Genomic DNA, 17,674 nt, shown 5'->3' on the forward strand with positions numbered 1-17,674 from the left:
TGATATTAAGGCCTTAAATAAATTAAAGAGAAGTGTGAGCGTAACACGTAGGTCTATTCTATATAGACACTAATAATAGTGGCATTATTATGTATGGAATAATATAATATACAATGCGGTGGCACAGTTGTATACGCGGAGGCATAATATCTGAAATGTGATTATTATAATTGTTCATTTTGTATTATTTTCTGTCTTGCTGGACCTTGGCTCATGGGTGCTCTATTGTGCAGGCAAGAGTAAAGTAGTGTCAGGTCAGCCATGAATTCGAGGGTTTTGAGGATGACTTGTACATGTTTCGGCCAAGCTAGACCACGAGGGGTTGGATCCAACAGGGAATTGCATAAAAATTCCATTTTATTGCTTAGATTGGTCTATATAAAATAACTTGTAATGTTTTGAAAATAATTTTACGGGATCCTAAATATCTAACTTTAAATATTTTTGTTTTAAGTAAAGTATGTTTATTGCAAGTTACTTATTAAATCAAGTTTAATATTTACTTTAAATCACTTAGCTTATGGACCCCGATTAACGAGACTAGTTTATTGTAAATACGATACATGGCGTTCCTCTGGGTAGGATATTACAATTTTATATTAGAACACTAAGATTTTTAAACTTCTTGAAAACCAGCTGAATATATACAATCCTCGTCAAAGACAAACTCACTGTCTGCTTATGTGATTAAATGTTTACTGCTTTTAATAATAAGCAGCATACGAGCATTTTAAAAAATATGTTATTTAATGAAAAACATGATCATTAATTGTGAGTAGTAATTGCTATATCTGGAAAAGAATTGTGTATGTTAGTTAGGATTTTGGCAAGAAGTGTGTAAGTGTGGATTTGGTGCGTGACTTGCTGGGATTGATGATTTTAGGGTTGTTTGAAAGAATGGACCCTACTAAATCAACTAGAACACTAAGCGAGTCTGTAGAGTAGGATGATAATCCAACCAATCTACCGGTACCGCCAACACCTTCGCAAAATTCTTAGAATACTGCGGCCGGGGATGAACAATGATAATCCTCTTGCCAACTTGTCAGTAAATATTTATAGAAATGCACACTATCATACTCTATTAAGAGGAAGAGTCGCGCCGGATTAGGCAACTGACTCAGGCAGCCCCGGTAGCTAATCTTGGATTGGACCTGCAACCACACAGTGATTCAATCTTTGAAAGGTTTGTCAAGCTGCAACCTTTGACTTTCCTGGGTTTGGTACTGATATTATAAAGGCAGAGCAATGGATGAGTACTATTACTAGCATTTTGAATAATCACTACAAGAAATGTCACTTTTACCAGCACAGTTCGCTACTGCGCTGGTAAAAGTAACTTTTACCAGCGCATTTTGCAAACTGCGCTGGCAAAGAAGTCAAAGTTTTACCAGCGTACATTTGCAGTGGTTAAAATCTAACTTTTACTAGCGCTTTTCATTTTATGCTGGCAAAAGTTCTAATACCAACATTGATTTGCCAACCCCCTTTTGCCAACACAGCACAAGTAAATTCTATTTTACCAGCGCAATACTAACTTTTGCCAGCACAAAAATGTGTTGGCAAAAATGACATTTCTTGTAGTGAATATGGGTGTAATTGGACTTGAGTAGGTTAATTGTGCCGCTTTCATGCTTCAAGAGCATGTCCACACCTGGTGGGATCTAGTTAGGGGTATTTATTAGACCACATTCAATATTTTTAGGCATCACTACAAAAAATCTTATTTTTAGTCACAACAAAACTTGTGACTAAAAGTAAAAATGTTGTGACTAATTATAAATCATCATATTCCTATGTTGTAACTAAAAGGTCCGTGACTAAAGATATAGTCATAAAAATTAGAATTTATTATGACTAAATGTATTTTAGTCACAATACTTGTTGTGACTAAAACTAAATTAGTGACAACTTATATCTAAATGCTATGTTTTAGTCACAAATAACTTTTTATTTTTGTTGTGACTAAAAATCACATTTAATCACCAAAAATTTATGTTAACACTAAAAAATTATCACTAAAGGAAGCATTTTTTTATAGTGCCTATCAAGATTTGATCCAATTATATATTGGATGCTAGATTTTACTATCCGATCTAATTCAATTCATCCAATTTGAATTGAATCGGTTCTATTCATTGGATGTATTTCATGTACTAATTCAAATTTATCCAATATTTTAGACTTATAGTTTTTTTTTTTTAATTGAATTGGATATCCATCTAATATTTAAATTTACTATTTAAAACACAAGGAATATATTAATTAACTCATTATTATTAATAAGTATAGTAATATTCTCTGCCAATTATTGTTTTCACCAATATAATTAATATATATACTCAGAATAATGTAGAATTAACAAACAACACTGTAATATTTGTCTTTTTTTGTAAGGAATATTACGTACACCTGTCTTTTGAACACGTACCTCTAAATTGCATGCATGCATGCATGCAGAGAATTAAAGCCACAAAGTCATATACGTGGAATTAAATTTTTCCTAGGGTTAACACGTATAGATTAAATGTGTCAAATCCATGCAGAAAAAAACACTTTACATGCAAACCCTATAAATACCAATCCTTTACTTCACAAAAACACATCCACCACACAACCAAACCCTAAAACATTTTCAACAATGGCAAAAATCTCATCATCCACTCTAGCTTTGTTCGCAGCTTTAATGTTGGTGGCTCATGCAGTTGCTTTCCGAACCACGATCACCACTGTAGAAACTGACGATGTTGAAAACTACAGCCGATCAGGTTCCGAACAGGAATGCAGGCGACAGAGACAGGACCTGAACCACTGCAGAATGTACATGAGGGAGAAGATGCACGGACGGTTTGAGGAAGAAGATGAGATCGAGAACTACAGCCAACATCTGGATCAGTGCTGTAGCCAGTTGAGGAATGTCAACGAGAGGTGTCGTTGCCCCGCGTTGGAGATGGAGATTCAGAAGGAGCAGGGTCAGGATAAGCAGAGGATGATGGAGAGTGCTAGGAATATTCCATCTATGTGTGGCATGCAGCCTAGAACTTGCCAATTCCACTCTCGTTACTATTGAAGATAAATAGTGAGAGAAAAATGCACATTATCGTGTGCTTTTGGGATGTACTTTGTTAGGTTTTATGTTTTGTAACTTAAAAAGGAGTTTATTAAGGCTCTTTTCTTTAATAAAATGGTTACTTGTTGTTGTTGGATTGTTTAGTGGTAGTATAACATGTCTGAGTAGTCTTATGTGATTTGATAATTATTATTGCTTATATTTTATTTTAGTTTTTTCATAAAAAAAAAGGTGAATATATGGGCAAACATAGGACCGGTCTTGAAATTTAGTGGGCAATAAGAAACAAAATATTTTTGAGTCCTTATTTTAAAAAAAAATGTATGGTATTTTTTAAAATTATAGTAATTAAAAAATATATAATTTTAAAAGGAGATATTTTTTTGGGCCTCTAGTTTAGGTGGATTCTAAACACAAGTTTAGTCCGCCTATGTTTAAGGTCGAGTCCACATTATTTCAGAGTGATTTTTTATTTTTTTTTTATTTTTCATGATATTATAAAACATTGTCCCACATGGATCAAATGTAAAAGTATTGAGCTATATATAAAGAACATGTGCTACTTAACTCATTTGCCTATTGGTTTTAAGATGGAACCCATAATTTTCAATACATGAAATTAGATAAAAAAAAGTCATGCATCTTTCTATATATCCCTCTAAACCTTCGATTTTACTATTTTTTTTTTGTGCTAGATCATATATATTATAATGAATTATTTTTTAATTTAAAAGAAACTTTTTATTACTAGTTATTTTTAAGACGCTATTTCAAGATGTGAATAGGATGTTCCTTTATTAAAGATGATATTTATAAGAGAAATGCTAATTACAATCTCTTATTACAACCTTTTAGTCAATCTCCACGTCTGAAATTACACGCCGATATATTATTTTTTAAATTTTTTTATAGCGGTATTCGTTATAGTTACAATATTATCCCTGTAAATTTTTGAAAAATTCCGAATAGTTTACAATACCGAAAAATAGAGTTTCTGATATTCCAGTTAATTACCACGCGAATTCAAAAAACTTCAAATGTATTTTCGGCACTGTAAATTATTCGAAATTTTTCAAAAATTTACAGGGATAATGTAAGCATAACAAACACCCACGTTAAAAAAATTTGAAAAAAAATATTCCGATATATGTTTTCGAACGTGAAAGTTGACTAAGAGATTATAACAAAGGTTGACGGTAGTATTTCCTCTATTTATAATTAATTAACAAATTGTTAACTTTGCTTTAATAGTTAAAATAATTTAGGTGTACCTTTCAAAATGATACGTTATTTGTCTTTAAAATATATATAATATTTAGATACATATATGCTGTTACAAATTTAGTTTTAGTGATAATAAATATTATCACTAAAAATATATTTAATCACAACAAATTGTAATTTTTATGACTAATATCTTTAACCATGTACAAATTTTTTAATCACAATATAAGAATAAATAATAATTTATAATTAGTCATAATTTTTTTTACTTTTAACTACAAAAAATCTTATTTTTAGTCACAACAAAACTTGTGACTAAAAGTGAAAAAAATTGTGACTAATTATAAATTATTGTTCCTAAGTTGTGATTGAAAGGTCTGTAGCAAAAAGTATTAGTTACAAAAATTACAATTTGTTGTGACTAAATGTATTTTCAGTCACAATAGTTGTTGTGACTAAAACTAAATTAGTGACAACTTGTATCTAAAGATTATGTTTTAGTCACAAGTAAGATTTTGTTGTGACTAAAAGTCACATTTAATTACAAAAAAATTATATCGATCGTGACTAAAAAGTTATAACTAAAGATAGTTTTTATTGTAGTGTTTAATCATCCATTTTATTGTCAATCATATATAATAACAATGTATCAAACATATGATCATAAAATAAATATGTGAACCAAACAAGTAATAATAATATAATTCCCATATTTTTATTGATAATAAAGTTCAAGATTACATTAAAATAGAGTTTTAATTAAACACAAGACCCAACATATTTATTCATAATGTTACCTCCAATAAGAGTATTTTATTATGTTTTATTTTGAGCTTATTATAGCATATTATTATTATCTTCTAGTATACTTTAGAAAATACAGAGAATTTAATATATCATTTAAATAATAACATATTTTATGAGGCCAGGAATGTGAGTATTGATAATATAATCTTCCCAATCAATGGAGTTGGGATCAAAATTGAATGCTTCCATTATTTCCAAATTGCCACTCCCTTTGATCAATTCTTCTCTTAGCCTTTCAGAATTTGTATCCTCAAATCTACAATCATTAATTAATATATATATAACAAGAATAATAATATAAATATATATAAAATTTAAATTAATATAATTAAAAAAATATAAATATATATTTATAATTAATATATAAGACTTACATCCCATTGAATAAGGCAAAGTGTTTGAATTTTTGTATGAAACGCATTACTGTCTGAAGTTTCTTCATGTTTTTGGCATAAACATCTTTGTAACATCTCAAAAATGGTATGTTGGCCACCATTTGCAGTATCTGTAATTATTTTGTTAGAAAGAAAAAAATATTTTTTAGTTTTTTTTTAAATAATATATATTGTATTATAATAACAAATTTACGGTATCAAAAATAATAATCATAACAGATATAATATTTAGGAAGTATGAGTAAAATCATTTTTATATAGTAGGAATGTTTATATTTTCAATATTTAGAAAATTATAATTTTTTTTTATATGTATATGAATCAACATATATAGCTATAGTATGCATCTTACTTGTTTTTTTTTTTGTTAAAAAAATTGAATAATAAATAAAAAGTGTATAAAAATATTAAATGGAGTGTCAATCTCAGTTAATAAATTACTATTCGTAGTTATTCAATTCGGAGAGAAAAGAAAATAGAAATTTTTATTTACACTTCATAAAGTTATAAGTAGATTTTTATTTTATATAAAATATATATCTTTAATTTGTATGAATTTTTTTATTTCTTTTTCCTTATGTTCTTAAAAAAATATACATATAAAATAAAAATAAAATATATTTTAAATATTAAGGTAAAAAAATAAAAATAAAAAACTATATGAAATTTTATTAAAAAAGTTAAAAAAAAATATGGAAACAAAATAAAACTAACTATTAATATTAAACAAAAATAATGTGAAAAAAATTTAAAAAAATATTAAAATTGAGTTTTAAAAATTAATTTAAGTTATATAATTATATTGTAATATTATGGTGCACTTATAACTTTACCATGTAGCCCTAGCCAACGTATATATTCCTACAAACTACAAAATAGACATAATATTTATTATAATTATAATATACATAATCATATAAAAAATTAGACATTGATAATATATCTTTTAAGTGCTATAGTAATAAAGAGGTTCCATGTAAAATTTTCAATAATAATAATCATATAATAATGATTAAATCATTACCTTCAGAGGTAGGAGGAATCGAATGGCCATGTAGATGTTTAGAGTGAAAATATGTTGGAAAAGTTTGACTTTGGTTACTATGATTGGCTTTTCTTCTTTATGATCAAAAAGTGGATTTTCAGTGAAATAATTATACACATAATCATAAGCTTGAGAAACATAAATAGGATTTTTGATGGAGCTTCCAACATGATAAATCATTCCATTTTCACCAAATACCATCCCCAAAATCATTGCATTTACCACCATATCTGCTGGTATCTACATTAATATTTATTATTGAAATTAGTTTTTTAAATAATATAATATAAGCATATATATCTTTTTTTTTTCTTTCTTATAAATTCATAAATATTTATCATTTAACAAAATAAATTTTTGTATATTATATATACTTACCAAGTCAACTATCAAAGTAGGTTTGCCCAAGAAGAATGACATTTTTCCTTTTCCAATGCTAGCAATTATGATATCTATGGTTCTGTATTAATAGATTAATTAAACAAAAATAATAATATTTGAAAAATAGGTGATATTATAATTTTTTTAGGCACTAAATATGAAAAAAAAATTATGGTAAAGAAAAAAAGTAATATTAATTTCGAGTTTTGTATATTTATTTTCATACCTAAGTCCTTCGATCCAACCAGGAAATGGTTCTTTATAAGTGCTTAAAATCATTGTGGGACGTAGTATGACAGTGTAGACATCTTCTTTGAATTGTTCTAAGCACATTTCTCCCATTGCTTTTGTAAATACATATGTATTTGGCCATCCAAAATGGTTTGCCCTAATAATATTTAAGCATATATAGTATTAAAATAACAATAAAATAATGTAGTACAAATTAACTACACTTCTTCTTGCAAAGAGGAGATCTGCAATTTCGAATTAGTTACCTTTCAATTCCAAATTCTCTCATTGTGGCATTGATGGTTGCTTCCGAAGCTTCGTTTTCTCGAAGTTGAGACAATTTGTGTGTGGCTAGTTCATGTTCGATTTCAAAATCAAGTTTGGTGAAAGTTTTCTTTAATGTTTCACCAAACTCGAATGCTTTCTCTGGTACTATTCCATCTCTTTCACCGCTTACGTAAGCTATAATAAATAATAAATTTTATTTATACATAAGAAAATATTTAGTCATAATTATCACTAATATTTAATAGTTACGATATAGGGTAAATATTATTTTAAATCTTGTGTCTTTTAAAAGTTTACTGATCAGACTTTTATTTTGTTAGCAACAATTTTAAATTCTTTTTTTTTTTTAAAAAAAAATAGTGTTAATACGAAATAATAATTTGAGCTGCTTTATTTTCGTCAAACTAAAATATAATAATACTTATACATAGAGGTGTAGGTGTTATGACATGAATATGATTGTTTTTTTTTTTTTTGTGTGTATTTGTTCGTGCTAAATATTGATTGCCTTCATATTATATTAAAAAATATTGATGAAAAATTGAGCTCAAAGTAATAAAATACATAGTCCAATTCATATTAAACAAAACAAAATGTCCAATAAATAAATTTTTATAAAGTCACAACAAAAAACTTACTTTTAGCCACAATAAAATTTATGACTGAAAGTAAATAAATGTGACTAAGTATAAATTATATTATTCCTATGTTGTGGCTAAAAAGTCCTAATTAAATGTATTAGTCACAAAATCACAATTCACTGTGACTAAATATGTTTTTAGTCACAATACTTGTTGTGACTAAAATTAATTTGTAACAACTTGTATTTAAATACTATGTTTAAAAAAGTTTTTGTAGTGTTTAGTCACAAGTAACTTTTGTAACTAAAAGTTACATTTAATCACAAAAAATTTATATTGTAATTAAAAAATTATCATTAAAAGTAATTTTTTTTTATAGCGAGCACATGATCAAAAATAATATTATTCTTTATATTTATACATGAAAATTGATATTATTTGCTATAAAATATAGTAATGAAAATATTAATTACTAACCAGTTGACAAATGGAGTAGCTTCTTTAGTTTAATGCACTTCTTTGCAAAACTCAAAAGATTTAAAATTCCAATTGTATTAGTGGCCAGAGCTACATCATACCTGTAAAAATTAGCAAAATGGTAACATTATTCACACCTTTAATTATTATTTTTTTCTCTACCCACTTATCTTGTAATTATTGTATTTGGTGATTAATTGACATATTTTATACTCATTAAATAATATTAGAAATAGTGTCACATTCACATTGAATTAAAATGAATTTTAAGTCACGTTTGATTGGAAATAATTAAAATATAAGAATAACAGAATAAGAACTGAAATGAAATAAAATTTAGAATAAAGTTTTAAATACATAATTTTTATTTTTTTTCTTATCTTGCATTAAAATAGTCTTTCTTTCTATTTTAAAATAGAATAGTATCATTCCATAAAAATGAGAAAAACAAAAAAATCATTCCATTCCAATACTTTAACCAATTTGTTTAGAAACCGCGATTTTTGGTACACATGAGAGTTTTTACTTTAATAATTTTAAAAAACTGTTAGAAGTTTTTACAAGTTTTTGTTATTTAGATTTCTATGAGTGTTCTTAATCTTTACTCTCGTGGTTAGTTGTGATTTTCAAATAGATGAACAACTTGTTATTTAGCTAGATGACTTTTCATTTTCTTTGTGGAATATATATATAACCCTTATTACATTTTCAATAAAATTGTTCCTTGTTTTTTTTAATAAAAAAACAAATATATAATCAACTTTTTACCCTAAATATCACTAAATATGCAGGTCGAGCTCTATCAATGGTATTTGTATCTAAGCAGGGTCGACTATTTACCCGTGCAAGGAGTGCTAATGCACATGGTCCACAAATTAAAAAAGCCCAACATGACTTTTTAGGAATTTTTTTTTAACTCAATCTTCCACTAATTTGTTATTCCAAATAAAAAAAAAAAGATTTTTCCTTAATTTCTTTTTCTTATTTAATGTCTTTTAATTTTTTTTCCCATAATATTTGATATTAACTTGAAGTTGCATTAGAAATAACAACAATTTTAATAAAATTGTTTAAGTTTTTGGGTGCTTAATTATGTAAAATATATTTTCGTAATATGATAATATTTAAAAATATTATTTATAAATTATAATTTTTTTTTTGTTAGGGGCCTACTTTTTAAAATTAGAACAATGCCTCCAAAATATTTGAGACGGCCTGTATCTAAGTTTTAATTTTTGAAGGTTAATTATGATTTTTGTCCCCTAAATTTTGACATGTATCAAATCATGTCTTATGAACTTTTTTAGCCGTTAAAAATTCTCCTTGAACTATTAAGATAGTTGGATTTAAGGACTTTTATCTATTTTCATTTAATTTTACTAGTTCGGTGATTGTCTGCTCTCCAAACTTCGATATCTACCAAATCATGCTCCTTGAACTTTGACATATAGCAAATTATATCTCCTGAACTTCTATCCATGTTCGACTTTCTTTATTAAATTTGGATAAATTAAAGTCCTTAAACTAATAATCTCAATATTTCAGGTGGCAATTTTTAATCAGTCTTAAAAATTCAGGAACATAATTTAGCACATATCAAATTTTGGAGGGCAAAACTCTTAATTAGTTTTTTCTGAATTACAATTTTAAGAATTGTGACTAAAAAATTATCACTATAAAAGTTAGGTTTTTAGTGAAGGGTGCAATATACAAAAATGTTGAAATTAGACTAATATAATAAATCATGAATTATATATATCATTAAATAATGGTAATTTGCAGTAAAATCATATAATTTTGTTTGTTGTATACCTCTCAAAGAAATCAGTTGTTGCAGCACAGTTGACTATAAAGTCAACATCTTTGAACATTTGGTCCCTCAAATTGGAATTTTTGATGCCTAATAAGTAGTTTTCATCACTAATGTCACCACACACAACTTCCACTCTTTCCCATATAAATGAATCAAACTTCTTTTCCCATTTTGCCCTTAGTAACCTAAACAATTCCTTTTCCATCACCTAATTAATTAAATAACAATAACATTAATAGTAAGAATACACAAATTAATATATGATTAAATTAACAATTCATATGTAATATAATTAGCAGTATATTGTTAATCGTCTCATACTTTTTTTAATATATTAAAATTAATTAATAAATGAGTCACCCCTTAATAAATATATGATACTTTTAATAATAAAATATAAATTATATTATATTAATTTTAAATAAATAACATATTATGTTATTTGTAAATTAAAATATATTTTTCAATATTACATATATGTTTATAATATTTATATGAGCAGCAACACCTTTACTTGACATTACATATATTTGTTTCGCAAATATTCATGATAGGATAGGATTTGGTTATTTACGTAAATTATTATCCCACTCATGCATGCATGCATGGATTTTATAATTTCAAACTTCCATGTACGTACGTACTATATACGTAAATATATTTATACATAAATCATATATATTTAAGCTAAGATATTTGTTAATATTTGTGTGATGCTTGCATGTTAGTCATTGGAATTTTATTAATTAATAACATAAAGTTATTTAATTAAGTTAAAAATAAATAAATAAATAATATATAATATTATTTGAATTAGATATATATATAACTTTAAATGTGGATATCTAATAAAAATTACTGATTTTAAATCAATCAATTAATTATTTTTTTTTTTAAAAAAAAGTAATATATAAATTTAATTTATTTATTAAAATATGACTTAGATAATTATTTAAAAGTATCAACAAAGTTAAATAATTATTTTTATAACAATGTATATCTTTAAATTAGACATTGAATTAATTAATTATATATATAGTTAATGTATATCTATTCTATATAAAATGTGCCTATATAACTAAATTCTTGGTTTATGAGAAATTCATGGCTAACTTTTTATTTATATTTAATAAAATAATAAAATATTATTTATATATAATAAAATAATAAATAAAAATAAAACAAATCTCACTAATATTTGAACTGATATTTGATGCTAATCATTTATCTCTTTTTATTTTTTAAAAAATACTTGAGCTTACCAAAATCTATAAGAACAAAACCAATAAAGAAAATTTTAACAAAAAAATGAACGAAGAAAAAAAGTGTCATAAACATTATTGAATAATGGCAATTGCCAACACAAGAATTTTAGCACAAAAAATTATACTTGATCCCTAGACAAGATTATCATCTTCCAATCCTAATAATATAAATAATGAACAACACCTCATTAGTTATTCTAGGAGAATGATGCATGGTAATGTCAAAAAAATATTAGATGATAATAATATTTCTCTAACAATGATACCCTAAGTAAGAACTAAGAAGTATTGTAACGTTTTATTTTTAAGAGCATGAATAATATTAAGACAATTGGATTCCACAATCAAGCTCTTATTCTCCTATTAAAATAAACACATTAATATACATGTAAATGATTCTTACTTTACAATAATAAATTATTAATAAACTCACAATTTCATAAAATTATAAAGTAGTAATTTCAATTAATTTTTAAAAATAATTTATAATTTTTTCAAAGTATTGGTTATAATTATTATTTGCAATTTTATAAAAAATAAATATAATTTTCTTAAAAAAAAAATAATTATTAGAAACTTGTCATAAAAGGTTATTAGATTGTTACCTTATTAATTTTTTTTAGTGCCCATCAATGGGTATTACCCATTTAGAAGTGTTCAATATATATATATACAAAGTATTTTAACTAAATCATTTCACATTATAATTTGTGAAAAAGAGATTTTTTATCTACAACTTTTAGATAGATGTTATCTTCAATTATCAATAATTTAGAGATTGATTTTTAATTTTCTTTTTTATTTCACACACATTTAAGTTGTGTTTTCTTTAGTATTTGAACATGAATTTTTAGTTTATTTTTGGATTATCTTAAGAACATATTACACTTAAATTATCAAGTTTTCTTAAACACTATAATATATTACAACCAGTATTTACTTTTAATTGTCAAAATTATAAATTACATTATTTAGATATACATAATAATAATCTCACCTAATAAGTAATAATATTTTTTCTTTAATTGTTAATTATATCTTTTAAATAAAGTAAAATATACCTAACATAAAATTAGTATACGTGCCTCGCACGTAACTTTTTACTAGTATATATATATATGAATTTTGAACCTGTGTTTTGAAACGATGTCGTGCTGAGTTGGAATCTGAAGCTCTTAAAAGAACATAAATCTTCTTCACATTTGGTTGACTCCTTAAAATTTTCTCCACAAAGACTTCATATATATATTCATTCATCACACAAATTAATAAACTCGTAATTTAAATATATACACAACTGAATTAATTTATTATAAAATAGGTAATATTTTGATTAAAGAAAAAAAAAGTTATTAATGAAAGTGATATACATACTTTTGGCAACAAAGCCAGCTCCTCCAGTTATTAAAATAGTCTTGTTCTCAAGATATTCAATCAAACCTCCAAATTCCATTGAAAATCTAAGAGTACTGATATAATATATATATATATAATTATATATAATGATCTCAACTTTCTTTTTTCTTTTACTTTAAAGAAATATTTTGGTATATGATTATATCATTGCAACAATCTATCTATCTATATATATAAATAAATATATACAGTCCAATGGTAGAAAACTTTGAGAGGGAGACTGGAAAGTTAGCTTGCCTAGAGAGAAAACAGTGAATTGAAAGGAAAAAATTAATGTAAACCCTTTTTCATTTTGAGGCACCTAAATAAAAACAATATACATTATAAAAAAATCTTACTTTTAACTACAACAAAACGTTTGATTAAGAGTGTTTGCAAGTGGTGCGGGTTTAGGGTATTTTTTCAAACCAACACTGCATATGCAGTTTTTGTAATTTTTAAACCGCAACTGCACCGTAAGACCTTAAAATCGCGAAAACCACACTGTAAAAATACACTGGTGCGATGCAATTTAAACAATTTATAGTATCATCATTACCAAATATTAAAATAAAAAGTAAAAGATTAGTCTAATAAAGTTTTAACAATTCATAAACAAGAAAAAATTATCTTAATAAACTTTTAACGTCATAATATATATATATACTAATCAAGTTATTGTATTAAATTATCTTTATAAAATTACATAATATATATTATATACTATATATATAATAATAATATGTTAACAATAAGAAGTTAAAAAAAATAAAAAAATGAGAATAATTTATACGAATATTTTTTAAATTTAATACATAGCTTGAGTTTTGTAAGCATATGTTCTTTAATAAAAAAATAAATCATAATATAAAAATAATAATATTTTTGTAACATATAATGTGTATGGTGCAGTTTGAACAATAATTATATTAAATTTAAAACTACAAATCGCACCACGCAGTGCGGTTCGGCGAAAACACGAACTGCAACTGCACTGCAAACACTACAAAATAAAATCTTATTTTTAGTTACAACGAAAATTGTGACTAAAATTAAAATAGTTGTAACTAATTATGAATCATCATTCTTATGTTGTGACTAAAATGTTCGTGGCTAAAAGTATTAGTCACAAAAATTACAATTTATTGTGACTAAATGTGTTTTTAGTCACAATACTTGTTGTGACTAAAATAAAATTATTGACAACTTGTATCTAAATACTATGTTTTAGTTACAAGCAACATTTTGTTGTGGCTGAAAGTCACATTTAATCACAATTAATTTCTATTATGACTAAAAAATTGTCACTAAAGGTACCTATTTTTTTTGTAGTGAAAGGATTTTAAATCATATTTTTTGTGCGGTGGGGTGTGATGCGGGCGATTTATGCAGTGTGGGCGGTTTGATGAACACTCCTACTTTTGACTGAAGTAAAAAAATTGTGACTAATTATAAATTATCATTCTTATGTTGTGACTAAAAGGTCGGTGCTAAAGGTATTAGTCACAAAAATCACAATTGTCACTTTTTGCTGTGACTAAAATTCACACTTAGTGACAAAAAATTTATATTATGACTAAAAAATTATCACTAAAAATAGTTATTTTTTTTTTTTATAATGCTTTAACTTGGGTGAAGAAAAGAGGGTGATTGTGTAATAAATTATTCAAACTTTACTTTCAATAATAGAAAATATTAAAAAAAAAAATACGTATATGATATTTATTTGGATATTTAATTTTTCTTTTTAAAACGTGTCAAAACTTCAAACATTGACATAAAGGAAAGAAAGAGAAAAATCTTCCATTATGCTAAAGATTTACTACATTAAAAATAAAATACAAATTTCTTAGGTCCTTTAGTTAGGGTACTTAATTAAAGTGAGGAAAATTTACACAAAATATTATTTTTTTTTTCTAAATTTATATTTATATTGACAAGACATTTTTTACAGTTATATTTTTTCTATCTTAATTTTTTTTATTATTTTTTTACTTATTAAAGCTTCAATTTTTTTTTCTTATCTTTATATTGTTTTTAGTCAGCTACTCTTTCTCTCTCTTATTTTTTTCTCATATTTTTATTTATATATATATATAAATATATATTTTTATATCTCATTTTTTTTAATACTTTTTCTCTCTCTTACAAAAAAATTAAGGGTACTCTTTCTCATTTTTTTATCTCTCCTTTTTTTTTTTTTTTTTAATGTTTTAAAGTTTATTCAAAGTTGATTTATGAATAATTTAAAGTGTTCTATAGTTATTTTCATGTTATTTTTATGTGTGTTTTTTTATATAGTTGTTATTTAGTTTATGTACATTTAATTTTATCGTGTATATTTTTCAGTTTATTTTAGACACTATTTTTGTTGTATATATATGAGCATTTATTTTGTTATTTTTCAGTTTATAGTTATTTTTGTATTATTTTTTACTTTAGAGAAAATTAAGTTGAAAGAATAAATCAAGTACAAAAATATAAATCAATTTATCAAAACTAAGTAAAATAATTTCAAATACAAAAACATATTGAGAAGTTGATATTATCTTGCTTATTGCAATTGGATCAATGTTTATTGTTTTTCTGTTGCTTTTATTTTTCTGTTATATATTTTATAATTATTTTCATGTTGTTTGTTAAGTTACTCTAGAGTTTTTTTTTTTTCAGTTGTGTATATTTTACTAGAATATAGTATTTTTATAATTTTGAAATTTTAATTAAACACGATTTTTTATAAAATTATTCTGTAAAAATATAAAAATCTTCGCATTACAGTATTTTTGTAAACTTTTTCGCATCTTACAATATTTTTAAAAGTTCTTTCAAAAAATTTAGTGTAGTGGTAAATTAATCATTTTCGAATAGTAGTATCTTTGGAATATTAATTTGGATATTTAATTTTTTAATTGTAAACGTGTCGTAACTTCAAAAATTGGCATAAAGGAGAAAGAAAAAAAGTCTTTCATTGTGCTAAAGATTTAATACATTAAAAACAAAATAAATAATATTTGAAATATTGCCCCGCTAACAAAATTCTTAGGTCCTTAAAAGTTAGGATACGCGATTTAAGAAAATTTGACACCAAATTCGTTCATTTATTTTTAATGGAAAAATAAGTTTTATTAAACTTCAAAATCTGCCACCAAGCAAGGTCGTAAATTAGTTAGAATAGAATCTAAATTAAAGTGACAATAAGGATGTAATTTAGTAGCTTAAAGCTGTAGATAAACTGTTAGAGATTTTATAACAATAGAAGAAAATCAAGATTTATTACAACTCTATTGTAAAATAATACAAGGACTAAAATAAGAGATTGATTAAATATATGTTACAATACATATATATACACTATATATATTACATATATATATATGAAAGGTAAAAGAGAAGATTAGTAATATAATACATGTATATATATATATATATAACAAGAGAATAATATATATATAAACACTCACTTACAACCTTGAGTGTAGATTAGTGGGGATCACCATGACTTGAACAAGGTATTACACTTTTGTCCAAAAGCTTATTTCCCCCTAACTCTAAGCACTAAGGGAACTCTCTAGGAAATAGCTTTGGGAATTATCAAGCCTTTTAGGGTTTTCTAGCAAAGTGCTTTCTTGATAGAAAACTTCATCACCAAAATGAGCACCTTAGACCTCTTTATATAGTGTTTAGGATATCACCATTTGAAATTCAAACTCATAACCCCTATAGATGTTATGGACTCAAATGTAACTCTTACACACACCATAACTCCTATAGCATTAAGAATTTCAAATAAAGATGTGTAACATCTTTTACACTCTTAATGTTGGTGATAATGGTGGAGGTTACTCATAGTAACAACTCCCCAAATGTTACAAAAAGATGACAACTAATATAGTTATATGTTACATATTATTAGTTTATTACACATATTTAATCTATATATTATATTATTTATAAACTTTTGCAAACTGCCTAAACCAAATCAAGATAACCCGATAAAAAATATAAATCAAAAAACCCGACAAACAGACTTTATATTGGCTGGATTGAAAATAATATCAACTTATCCAATCAACTCGAATTAACCCGACCAACTCGATTAAGAGGTTTTTTTTCTTTATATATCTGTTTTCATTATATATAATCTATACATAATATAATTTATATACATATTTAAAAAAAATTAAAAGTTCAAACTAATATATTTCTTTCACGACAATTAATTTTAACTTTGAATTCAATATATATATTTATTTGTTTCGTTACAACAATTAATTAAAATATAACAATTTTTTTTTTTTTATGAATCAGGGAAGTTGTATTGCTCAAATCAAGAATTTTTACAAACTAATTGCAACCCTCAAGGCCCAAAAATAAACTATACAATTATCAAATGTTATACTTTCCTCTATTTACAATCTTTACAAACTTTGGAACCATTCTTTGTCTCTTTTTTTTTTCACTCTCTTTGGCCAACAAATTGAGATGCGCTGCTTAACAGTAAGCTTAACTTGCTGATTAAACGTTCTATATCCACCTGAGCATCTTCCCAAATTTTAGCATTTCGGGCACCCCACAGAATGTACACCAAACAAGCAGTGAAGGCAGCAAGGACTTGCTTCCTAAATTTGCTCACTTTAGCTCTTCCTATCCACCTTATTAACCTAAGCAGAGTGGCAGCAGTAGCATGCAGGGCCGACCCTAG

At 25.2% G+C, this 17,674-nt stretch overlaps 2 protein-coding genes across 2 annotated transcripts; one reads left to right on the forward strand and one right to left on the reverse strand.

Moving 5' to 3' along the window:
• The first annotated feature begins 2,582 nt into the window (after window positions 1-2,582).
• On the forward strand, window positions 2,583-3,200 carry LOC115719124 (2S seed storage albumin protein-like). Its single transcript, XM_061109754.1, has one exon. It carries the CDS (start codon window positions 2,642-2,644, stop codon window positions 3,068-3,070), a length of 429 nt encoding a protein of 142 aa, XP_060965737.1. The 5' UTR covers window positions 2,583-2,641; the 3' UTR covers window positions 3,071-3,200.
• A 1,792-nt stretch (window positions 3,201-4,992) lies between these two features.
• Window positions 4,993-13,030, reverse strand: LOC115720799 (fatty acyl-CoA reductase 1). Its single transcript, XM_061109003.1, has 10 exons — window positions 12,952-13,030; window positions 12,709-12,812; window positions 10,312-10,520; window positions 8,500-8,600; window positions 7,420-7,615; window positions 7,149-7,319; window positions 6,920-7,001; window positions 6,521-6,781; window positions 5,476-5,606; window positions 4,993-5,357 (listed from the first exon to the last, which is right to left on the reverse strand). The coding sequence occupies exons 1-10, from the start codon at window positions 13,028-13,030 to the stop codon at window positions 5,195-5,197; spliced, it is 1,497 nt and encodes a 498-aa protein (XP_060964986.1). The 3' UTR covers window positions 4,993-5,194.
• Between the last annotated feature and the right edge of the window lie 4,644 nt (window positions 13,031-17,674).

This window comes from Cannabis sativa, chromosome 2 (assembly GCF_029168945.1).
Source record: "Cannabis sativa cultivar Pink pepper isolate KNU-18-1 chromosome 2, ASM2916894v1, whole genome shotgun sequence".
Lineage (NCBI taxonomy): Eukaryota > Viridiplantae > Streptophyta > Magnoliopsida > Rosales > Cannabaceae > Cannabis > Cannabis sativa.

Coding starts and splice junctions, on each gene's coding strand:
- LOC115719124 (XM_061109754.1), top strand. CDS start 2,642: ATGGCAAAAATCTCATCATCCACTCTAGCTTTGTTCGCAGCTTTAATG.
- LOC115720799 (XM_061109003.1), bottom strand. CDS start 13,030: ATGGAATTTGGAGGTTTGATTGAATATCTTGAGAACAAGACTATTTTA. Junction 7,616..8,499: donor GCTACTCCATTTGTCAACTG/GTTAGTAATTAA, acceptor TATTTATTATAG/CTTACGTAAGCGGTGAAAGA. Junction 6,782..6,919: donor CTACTTTGATAGTTGACTTG/GTAAGTATATAT, acceptor ATATTAATGTAG/ATACCAGCAGATATGGTGGT.